This window comes from Melospiza georgiana, chromosome 8 (genome assembly GCF_028018845.1).
Source record: "Melospiza georgiana isolate bMelGeo1 chromosome 8, bMelGeo1.pri, whole genome shotgun sequence".
NCBI lineage: Eukaryota > Metazoa > Chordata > Aves > Passeriformes > Passerellidae > Melospiza > Melospiza georgiana.
In genome coordinates, this window is record NC_080437.1 from 20,438,704 (window position 1) to 20,449,707 (window position 11,004).

Genomic DNA, 11,004 nt, shown 5'->3' on the forward strand with positions numbered 1-11,004 from the left:
TTTGCATTAATTTCCTTCTGAGAATTAGGTGTTTTTAACAGTGGTTGGCTTTGTATATGTAGTAAAGGCAAATCAATCAGTTTAGGTGATTTTTTTTTCATCTTTTTTTCCTGTCCAACTTCTATAGCTCAGTTTCAGCTATTAAACAGAAGATACTTAGAAATATCCAAATCCTTTACCTGAGAGCTGATCCTCGTCATTTTGGGATCGTAGGGATGCATCAGAGTCCCTTGGAGAAATGTGTCGTCTCCAGAAACCTGTCAGTAGAGACTTTAAATTGAAAGACACTTCTTATCCTGAAAAGGATTTACACAATCGATCTAGAGTTAGATAAAAAGATCTAGACAGAGTTAGAAGAAAGAGCCATACAAAGTTATTTGCTTTTACAAGAGTTTATTTAGTAACTGTTCCAAGAACCTAGATGACCTATACTTTAAGTAATAAGGTTAGTACAAAGAGGTTTGCAACATGTGTGAACAGGCAGAAGCTGGACAAGATCTGAAACCCTGGGGTTATGAAGACATGGTAATAACAGGTTCTGTTGCAAAGAGCTTACAGTTTGAAATGTAACAAGTAACAGGCAAGTGAGGTAAACTATTGAGTTGAGAGAGGAAAATAGGTTAACAAAAATAAATAGCATCCTTTATCCTGAACTCTAATGAATACAGATTGCAGCAAGTTCCTTAGAAGTGACCTTTTCCAGGTCTGTCTCAGTGAATTCTTTATTCATATATATATATATACTTCTAAGACAGTATTACTGGCTTCAGCTTCTAAGCATATACTTCTAGCTGATGTGTTTAAGATTATAAATGGAATCAAAAAATCACAGAAAAAGAAAATTGTCAAAATTATTTTAGCTGCTTTGAACACATTACTCCCCCCCTTTAAAAAAAAGTTCTGAAAAGAAAGTATATTAAGCCAGCTTAATTACCCTTTAGATCTTGCTAGAAATCACAAAATAAAAATAATAGGCTGCACTCATCCTGAAGGCATACAATAGAAAAGTCATATGTTTGACCTACTATTAGTGTTTAGATATGCTCCCAAAGGAACAGGTTTTATTTCTTTAAAGAAAACACAGGATTGTTGTGGTACATATCATACACCCCTGGGCCCTGAACTGTAAGAAATTAGCTTTTCCAGCATGAGAGCTGGGTAGTAAGAAGTGATGTGGATAGATAATATTTCTGGATAGAGCAGATGCAAAGCAGTATGCCCATGATACTGAACATGATATTCCTGATATTGAACAGATGCCATGCTCCTTTGGTACTGCCTAGAACTTTGGAAGAACCATGGCTGGTTCTGTCTGCAGATTAAAATGTATTCTGAGGCTAAACTTTGAGAACATGCAGCCTGACAGGTGAGCATCTTCTGGCATTGGCATCATCGAGCTAAAGGTACCACCATTTCTTTTAGGCCCAGTGGAGTGTAATAATAAATTCATGTCACAAGATGGAGCTTCAAGCCAGCTGTAAGGGCATCTCCACACACTCATGGTGTGGCTTTTGTTTTTGTTTTAAATAGGAGCAGCAATTTCATAGCATATTTAAAATTTATTTTAGGAAATACACAGTATCCAATTAATTAGATTAATTACGATTAAGGATTTATGGAATGAAATTATAAGAATGCACTTCCCTGAATACATTCACACTAAGGATATAAAGAAAAAGCAATTTAAAAGCATTTGCGGTGAACAATGGATGGGCCAGCTTCATCATATTCCTGTTTGCTGATCCACATCTGCTGGAAAGTAGAGAGGGAAGCAAGGATAGAGCCTCCAATCCAGACTGAGTACTTGCGTTCAGGAGGAGCAATGATCTGTTCAAGAGATAAAACATTAAGTATGTCTGTCTACTGTGAATAGAATACATTTTTATACAAAAATACTAAAGCAGTGATCTGTGGTATTAAAAAAACACTGCACCTATGTGTTAGTGCTATCCATTGCTGCAAGCAGCAAAGTTTAGAATTTGTTATATAAATCTATACCCTCAAATTCTCTGCCTGACTCAACCCTCAATGCCCCCTGTCCCTGGTGCACTCATGTACTCCTGAGCATATATGACAAAAGGGGAGAGAATTGCTCTGGAAACATAATGACAGTCTAGGTGGGCTTGAAAAAAATCAATGACCTATGGAGCACTCCTTTTGGTATAGCTGATAAAATGTTTGTAAAGCAAAAAACAGAAGACTTGAAGCAGCAGAACAAAGATTAGTTTGTCAGGGTCTCTTTCAAACTTGTAAGCCAAAGACGAAACCAGAATTTCCTCTCTCCCACATCCATTGGACTAGAAGGGCTGAAGACGCTCACATACAGCCCCAGAGGAACATTTGTATCCTGCTGTTCTTTGGCCACATTTGACTGAAATCAACATGAACAAGGAAATGAAAGAAAGCTCTCTTTTTCCAGCACCAAAGTTACCAGTTGGTGATAATTTGCTAGGTACTCCAGATGTGATTCAGAATGTGCTAAAAGCACTCATGTTTCATTAGATCTTTGAGGACTTTGTACATGCCAGCTCATATAATCTACAAAGATTGCACCATACATACCTTGATCTTCATGGTGCTAGGAGCCAGGGCAGTTATTTCCTTCTGCATCCTGTCTGCAATACCTGGGTACATTGTGGTGCCTCCAGACAGCACATTGTTGGCATAAAGATCCTTTCTGATATCTATGTCACATTTCATGATGCTGTTGTAAGTGGTTTCATGAATGCCAGCAGACTCCATGCCTGGGGAAGGTACAGAAGAACGCTGAGGAAGCAACTCCATAGAGAGACTTAAAATTGTTAATGCAGAACTGACATGCTGTTTGGTGATTCTTTGGAGGACATCAGTCTCAGAGCTTTGGAAATCTGGAAAGTCATTTTGCAGTTGCCTAAATTATTTGCTTAAGAGTTCCTTCATGTACAGCCCTCCTCTCCCCCTTACACACAACAAGTCCTCCTAAAAAAGAAAGTTGGGGGTGTGGAATAGCAAAGTTTCCACTATGCTTCTGCAGGCATTCTCAATTGTCCTAAGAATTCCTTATATGGTCTTGGAATAATTTGTTCTCTTTTTTTTCCTTTTTTTTTTCTTTTCAAATTAAGTCAACTCAGATGCAGAACAGTCAAAATATGTCCTAATACCTCTAGGCATGCAACTGCTTTATCTCTGAGTTGAAATTCTGCCTATTGGCAGAACTGACACTGGATTTCTGTGTGACCTAGTTGCAAATCTGCCTTCATGGATGTTGATTAGCGTGGCATCATCTTGACTTTGCTCCGAAAAGGCAATGAACCATGGATTCAGGATTTGGAGCAGTCTTTTGCAAAAATAAAAGTAGGTCTTGCTGCCTGCATGCCCCTCCCACCTCTTCCCACTCCTGGCAAGCACATTCAAACATACAAAATGGTACAGGCCCAATGCCAGAAGGCAGGAATAAACATTGTGGGTTTATTTTGGGAAAGCATTTTGACTAATTGTTTAATGTGAAGTTCTTCCCACCACATTAATAGACCTGTTCTAAAAGACTGTTTTATAATGGGTGCTAGGACACATGCATAGCTGTGGGTGAGTCAGTAATGGAACACAAGCAAAAGGAAATAGGGACTTGGTATTTCTGTACTGTTTACCAAGGCAGAACAGACTCTGAACCCACCAATGAAAGAAGGCTGGAAGAGGGTCTCTGGGCACCGAAAGCGTTCATTCCCAATGGTGATCACCTGACCATCAGGAAGCTCGTAGCTTTTTTCCAGAGACGAGGAAGATGCAGCAGTGGCCATCTCATTTTCAAAGTCCAGGGCCACGTAACAGAGCTTTTCCTTGATGTCACGGACAATTTCACGCTCCGCTGTAAGGAGGATTCAATCTTTAAAATGGCATTCAGGAACGACCCAGACACGTTGACTGCTTGTTCCCTTTCACCCTCCAACACCCTCCCCGTATTTTAAACAAATCCTCTGCTAGCTTTTCAAGGGGCTTTCATGTGGGAGACCTTCCCATGCCTATTCAACCACTGAACGAGGCTCTGTTTCGGCGTGTCCTTACCGGTGGTGACAAAGGAGTAGCCGCGCTCTGTCAGGATTTTCATGAGGTAGTCGGTGAGGTCGCGGCCAGCCAGGTCCAGGCGCATGATGGCGTGTGGCAGCGCGTAGCCCTCGTAGATGGGCACGTTGTGGGTGACACCGTCCCCAGAGTCAAGCACGATCCCTTTGGGAGGGTAGCACACGGATCATCGCCATCATCCCCATGGAACCATTGCAAACACCTGTGCCATGTTCCCCTGGGGCTTACCTGTGGTACGTCCGGAGGCATAGAGGGACAGAACAGCTTGAATAGCTACATACATGGCTGGCACGTTGAACGTCTCAAACATGATCTGAAATGCAATTAAAATAATTGTCTTTACACTAGAGGGTTTAGCTTAGTTGAAGCAATTTACTGAAAGAGAGGTAGAATGCAAGATGTTGATATTTCTCTATGCTTGGTAAAAGCAAGAAAGGAAAATACAAAATCTAAATCCAAAAATATTTGTCCTGTAAGGTATCTCCCTGTATTTGACCTGTATTTTTATCATATTAATATAGCCATATGCACGTATTAAAGATAATTTCATAATAGGCCTGGGTATAAAAACAGATTAAAATGACAAAGTTTGGACAGACTGGAGTGCTCACATTCAACATGGATACAGTGATTTTCTAAACTACAGGTAATCATGTAAATATGACAGGTGGTCACTGTGTGCTTTCCATCTTCCATAACTGAGAGAGACAGACTGCTGGACAGCATGACTAACTGGAAGGATGACATTCACATCCTGTTGAATGGAAAGGTTGGACTATGCCATGGCTTTAGTGTGGCTCACCTGTGTCATTTTCTCACGGTTGGCTTTGGGATTCAGGGGTGCTTCAGTCAGTAGAGTTGGGTGCTCCTCAGGTGCAACCCGGAGCTCGTTATAGAAAGAATGGTGCCAGATCTGAGGATAGTGAGAGAAGCCAAGAGAAATAAAGAAAACCATCAGTCAGCAGCTCAGCATCACTTCCAGACACGTGCTGAGATCCAGCACTCTGCTTCAGCTCTAGACACAGGCTGGTGATGTTTCTCATGCAGTTGTTCTTACTGCCTCCACAGAGACTACCAGAACAACTGTAGAAAGAAAAGCACCATCCTCAGGCTTTACTTCCTTAATATATGACTTACTTTAAGGACACATAAGGAAAATGAATACAGTACTCTTACAAGAGAAAAGACAGCACAGGACACACTTGGTTCCAGCAATGCTATTTCAATAGTGACTGAAAGGGAAACAGTTCCAGAACAACTCAGAGAACACACACAAAGTTCAACAGATAATGGGTCCCTTGACAGTTTCCTCTTTTGGTTTGTACAGGCCAGCCCAAGAAGTCAAGAAAAGAAATGAAGATAAATAGTTTGTGAGGCTGAAAGTCAACTTGTGTTTATCACCTCCACATTACTTGTTCCTACAAGCTGTAAAAATTTGAGGCCAAATGAGAAAGTCAACTTGTGTTTATCACCTCCAAATTACTTGTTCCTACAAGCTGTAAAAATTTGAGGCCAAATGAGGCAGTGGGGAGGTTAATACACTGATAAGAAGTAAAACAACCAGAGATTTCAGTCTGAAGGCCAAGAAGTCTTTCCTAAGCTTGTTTTCAAGCTGGTGGTCATTGGGGACTGGTTGATATGTTTGGCATCTAAAAGATTTTGCTTTCAAGCAAATTCTACAATACTGAGAGTCAAGTGCTGGGTGACTCCACACACTTCCAGTGTGTTGTGTTGTCCAGACCGTTCCAAATAAGAAGTTTTTCCTTGAACCATACTGGGGAGCATGACACTTTCATCTAAAATTTAGTGGATATTCTGCAAATATTTGGTTCAAATAGTTCTGTTTAGCAGTAGTACACATTGACTTTTCACAGCTGAAATACCTTCTCCATGTCGTCCCAGTTTGTAATGATGCCGTGCTCTATGGGGTATTTCAGGGTCAGGATTCCTCTCTTGCTTTGAGCCTCATCACCCACATAGCTGTCTTTTTGACCCATACCAACCATCACACCCTATAAAATAATACAAATTGTGTTAGTCTCTCAGAGAATAGTGTCATAAAGTACACAGAACATCAGCTGTGAAACAAATCCAGTTTCCAGTTATACTAGTTACAACATAGTTTAGTAATACTAACAAATGGAGTATTATGTGTTGCTCTTAAATTGCCAAAATTAAATGTTTCATTATTAAATCTCTGGAGTTCATATTTCCACTACAGTTGAGTAAACAGAAAAAGTACAATATTAAATGCATCAAGATAAAGTGGGAAAACTGAGTTGGTTTATGTTTGTTAATATTTAGGGAAGAACAGTCTGCTAAATGATAATAAAGTGGAGTAAAAGCAGAAAGTGATATTGTGCCATCTAAAGGTCAAGATCGAGTGATACACAATTTACATTTCCCAAAGCTTCAGTTTCAACATTTTTTAATCCTCTATTTGAATGCCATAATACTGTGATTAGGGATGGACAAATTAAATCTACTGTGTGGACTTCTTTACAGATATTTTCATGGATCCAGTAGAAATTATTAAAAGAACAGAAGCTGAAAACTACTCTGGATATACGCTAGTCTCTATGTTAAAATCAGAAATATTGAAAGAAAAATAGAATATAGTAGGATCCTTTAAGTGCATAATACTCCTATCAGAACTTAGCCATTAGAGATTCCAAACCTTGTTGGCATCTCTAAATCCATGTCTTAAAAACAGGCATTCCAGATTTGCAATTTTTAATGCAATAATGCAATTTTTAATCCATCCTAAATGATCAGGAAAGAAAGGTTCTAGAAATCTGTATTTGTTTCCCCTGTAACTATATGGCTTGGTTTTGAGCCATTATTATCATTTCCACTAGCTACAGATGATGGCATTTGCATGCACTTTTCAAATTATGGTAATTCCCAGAGGCATCAATTAGCCCTCCAGTCCTAATTTCTGTATTGAAAGGCAGGTATTTCTCCAATCCTGGAGAACTTTAAATGAATTTGCTGGGTACATAAAGTCTGCATCTGGCAAAGAGCTCGCCTCTTTCCACCAGGGCCTTGGATGACATAGAAGCAGTTAGGTGGATCTGTTAATTACCTGGATTAGTTTGTTGTGACCTAGACAAGCTGCTCTAATTCATGCTTATGGTGATCTGTCTCATAAACTCTCTATAATTAACAGCTCAGATAATAAATGTGTTCTGCAAACTATTAAAATATAGTGGAATGCATCATATACTCAAATGTAAACCTTGAAGCTAAGGAAACTCAGCTCTTAGACAGGTACCCATTTCTGGTACAGCTTAATGAATAAAGCCAGAAAGGTTCCGAGAAAGCCAAATGAAAACTTCTGCTTCCTCCTTTAGTCTTCTGCACATCACCTATTATCAGCTTTAAGGGCAGTCAGAATTTACAGATCTTCCTGTGTGGGGCTTATTTGGATTTTGAGTTGGGTTTCTTTAACCTAGTTTTACCCCCCAAGTTCTCTGGGTGATTCAAAATTAAGGGGAAGGGAAAAGATGGCATAGAAGGGAGTGAAAAAATTTAAAAGAATTCCTTTACAAGGCATGAGACCTCCCTTGATTCAGAGGGGAGTGTGCTGCTGTAGTCATTTTGCCTGGAAATACTGTGTTACACAGATGATCCCGGGCTGGACTGGCCCCAGACACAGATGGCCCTGGCTGAAGAGCTGGGACAGGGCAGCAAAGCCTTCTACAAGCCCAGTAAGGAACAACCAAAGTAGTTCATCACCTGGTGCCTGGGACGACCCACAATGGAGGGGAAAACTGCTCTTGGAGCATCATCTCCAGCAAAGCCGGCTTTACAGAGCCCTGACCCATTGTCACAGACAAGGGCAGTGCTGTCCTCTTCCTCACACATCTTCTACAGCAGTGCCCGTGGCCTTCCAGACAGAAAAGAGCCCTGTGAAAACGGCAGGGAAGAATTAAATCAAAACCAAAATCATGCTCAGGTAGCAGAGCCACCCTGGCCACCAGAACCTGCAAGGAGGCGAACAGCCCCGGCTGGGAATCACAAGGACTGCAGGGCTTCCTTCTGAAAGCATGAGAGCTATCAACCATGCCTGGGTGCACTAGAGATTATCCAGGGAATTCCAGAGGAGACTTCCAGCACGGGCAGAGAGATCAGGGAGCAGCAAATGTTTATCTAAATTTGGTCTCAGAAATCCACGGCCGGGGGAGAGAGATAAAAGAGAACTCTGGACTGACAGCTGCAAAAACAAAGATTCATTTGCATTGAATTCAGCACAACTTCTCGTGCTTTTCTATCATCCTGACAAAATCCTGACCATGTGGATAGCTGTTAAAAGGTAAGAGCACTTCAACTTCCCATTCTAGTCTTGGGTTTCCCAAAAACTATCTATATTAAATGCTATACATGTACCAGGGGTGTTTTCCTGATGCAGGTATTAATCCACTGATGAAAATGGCCAATTAAGTTTACATTTGACCTTTTAAAAAGGTAGAAATTTTTCAAATAAAAAATGGGAATAAAAAGAAGCAAGTCTTATCCAGTTCTCCCCTAATCAGTCAGAAAAATAAACCCACCTTTAAAATTAAGTCAGAGACAGTATGTGTTTTAAAAACAGGCCACAACATCTATCATCATTTCAAAGCAGCTAATAAACTACATTTGTAGAGTGACAGAACAATTTATGTTGGCTCCTTGGCTCAGTAAAAAGAAACTGTTTTTTTCCTCTGGCAACAGGAAGATAATATGAGTAATAAAAATGCTTTGAAGGCTTTGTATTGAAGTCAATTACAGAAACAAGCACTGAATACCAGGACTCAAGAAGAACTATTTGCTCACAATTTATAGCGTGGTAGGGAATCATTTGGCCCACTCCAAGCCTGGGCTTCCATGCAGAGTTCAACAAATTGCAGTGTGTTAGCAGCTAAGGGAGACAGCTGTCATCCACGGACCAGCTGGCTCCACATGCAGCCTCCAAAACCTTCTGCTGCAGGAATACTGGAAGTGCAGGCAGAAATGAGAATGGGGTCAGCAAGAGCCATGGCCAATGAGCGAGGGAGGCCACAATCTGTTAAACCTCTACAGTGCATGGAACAGGCACAGACAGTTCTCCCAAATGCCTCATTTGAGATCTTCTGCCTTTCCCCAGCCAGGCAGCCACGAGACATTGCTGCAGCCCTGCTCCTGCAGGCTGTGTGGGCAGAGCTCCCAGGAGAAGACAAGGATTGGGAATTCCTAACTTTGTATTCCAGATATTTTATCATTATAACTGTGGAAGGAAAGTAAGTTGCATTTTTTCACTTAATAAACTCCTTAGGTTCTTTATATTAAAAAAATGTACTGAATGGAGTACAACTGTTATCTAACATGAATGAACAGGCTGGTTTGGACAAACCATTTCCTAATTAGGAAATTCGCTTTTCAGCCGTCTGTTTTTGGAACAGCGTTTGAGGTCAGGGGAGTTGCTCAAACCAATGCAGCTCATGCAATGCCAAAAATCACTTGGGGGAGGGAAGAAGGGGGCAGGAGAGGCTACATTTCTGAGCTTAGTGGACTCTAAATGAAAACCATATTTAGTAATAAAGCACAAAAAGTTGAAAAATCAGACAGAGGGCTCTGCTACCAACAGCTCAGGACTGCCATGACAGGCAGTAGCAAGATCTTAGAGCAAATGTCACTGAGTGCTGTGGAAGAAAGGAAATTTTTCTCCCAATAAACAGTCTTTAGCCTCTTTCTTCTCCCTGTTTTACATGCAAATATAATCAATCACCTCCACAACCTCCACAATAAATTATAAAGAGAACTCCAGCTCCACAAGTGCTGTGTGTAGCCTGTTTGTTAATGAATGTTTGGCATTTTACAGAACAGTAGTTTCATATGCATAGAAACAAGGATGAATACACATGCATCCTCAGTTTATCCTATTAGACACTGCTGATTTGCATACTTCCAGATCTTCCTGCAGTCACATTCCACGAAACACTCTTTCACCTCACACTTGATTTAAAGCACTAAAGCAAATCTCCTAAGAAATACTACTACACACCCCACCAGGAACTCTGTCCCAAACTAACACCCCAATGTCACACAGGCTCATTTAAACTAGAGTATATCTGCAATTCCAGCAGTGGCATTACACAAACCATTTCTTTATACAGATGCTGAAGTGCTGGGAGAATCAGTTAAATTATTAGAGCAGAACTTTTCCTTTCAGAATATAAAGTAAAGACACGTCAGTATAGACACTACAAGCATTTTTTCAACTCAATTCTAATAAGTCTTTTAAGCAAATTACAGCGCAGCAGTACATCCTCCTGAACAGCTTCCACTTGACATTATTTAATTGAAATCCTCCAGCAACCTGTAAATCATGCATTGGTTCCGTGCCACTTACCCTGACAGCGCTTGGCTGAGGATGGCTGCTCTGGGGTGGTACACTCTGTATCTGAAACCCCAGAGGTTTTATAGCCCCTTCAGCTCTTCTCCTCCCACCAGCCTCCCAAACAAGGAGCAGAGACAGACAGAGACAGAGCTGAAGTCTCTAACAAAACCATATAGGGACCTTAATACAAAAAACTCTAATCTGGGTGGCCACAGGTCCTGGGTCTCTTCCACTGCATTCCAGTGTAGAGCTCATGAAACAGGAGGAGACTTTCAGCTGTGTAAGATAAACACTTTTAAACTTCAGGAGAGTTGCTAAAATCCAGAGAGAGTGTGCCCACAACAGACATCCTCTGGCAGGAGGATCATGTGTTCCAACAAGAGAGCTCCAGGACTCCGCAGTAACATCCAAGAAGCAGAATGAGAAATTGGAAGAGCAGTCATTTATAACAGGGAAAATCTTTTTAAACAAACACCTTGCTGTCACTGAAGATTTTGATAAAAACAATGAATAAATATTTTTGGCCAGCTAAACAGCTGCTCAATTTTTCTACAAAGTCTCTTTAAAAGCTTATAATTTTGCTTGTA

At 40.7% G+C, this 11,004-nt stretch overlaps 1 protein-coding gene across 1 annotated transcript; it reads right to left on the reverse strand.

Moving 5' to 3' along the window:
• Positions 1-376: 376 nt before the first annotated feature.
• ACTA2 (actin alpha 2, smooth muscle) lies at positions 377-10,471 on the reverse strand. The gene is made up of 9 exons (XM_058028958.1): positions 10,430-10,471; positions 7,798-7,968; positions 5,943-6,071; positions 4,862-4,972; positions 4,288-4,372; positions 4,042-4,203; positions 3,653-3,844; positions 2,563-2,744; positions 377-1,827 (listed from the first exon to the last, which is right to left on the reverse strand). Exons 2-9 carry the CDS (start codon positions 7,924-7,926, stop codon positions 1,684-1,686), a joined length of 1,134 nt encoding a protein of 377 aa, XP_057884941.1. The 5' UTR covers positions 7,927-7,968; positions 10,430-10,471; the 3' UTR covers positions 377-1,683.
• Between the last annotated feature and the right edge of the window lie 533 nt (positions 10,472-11,004).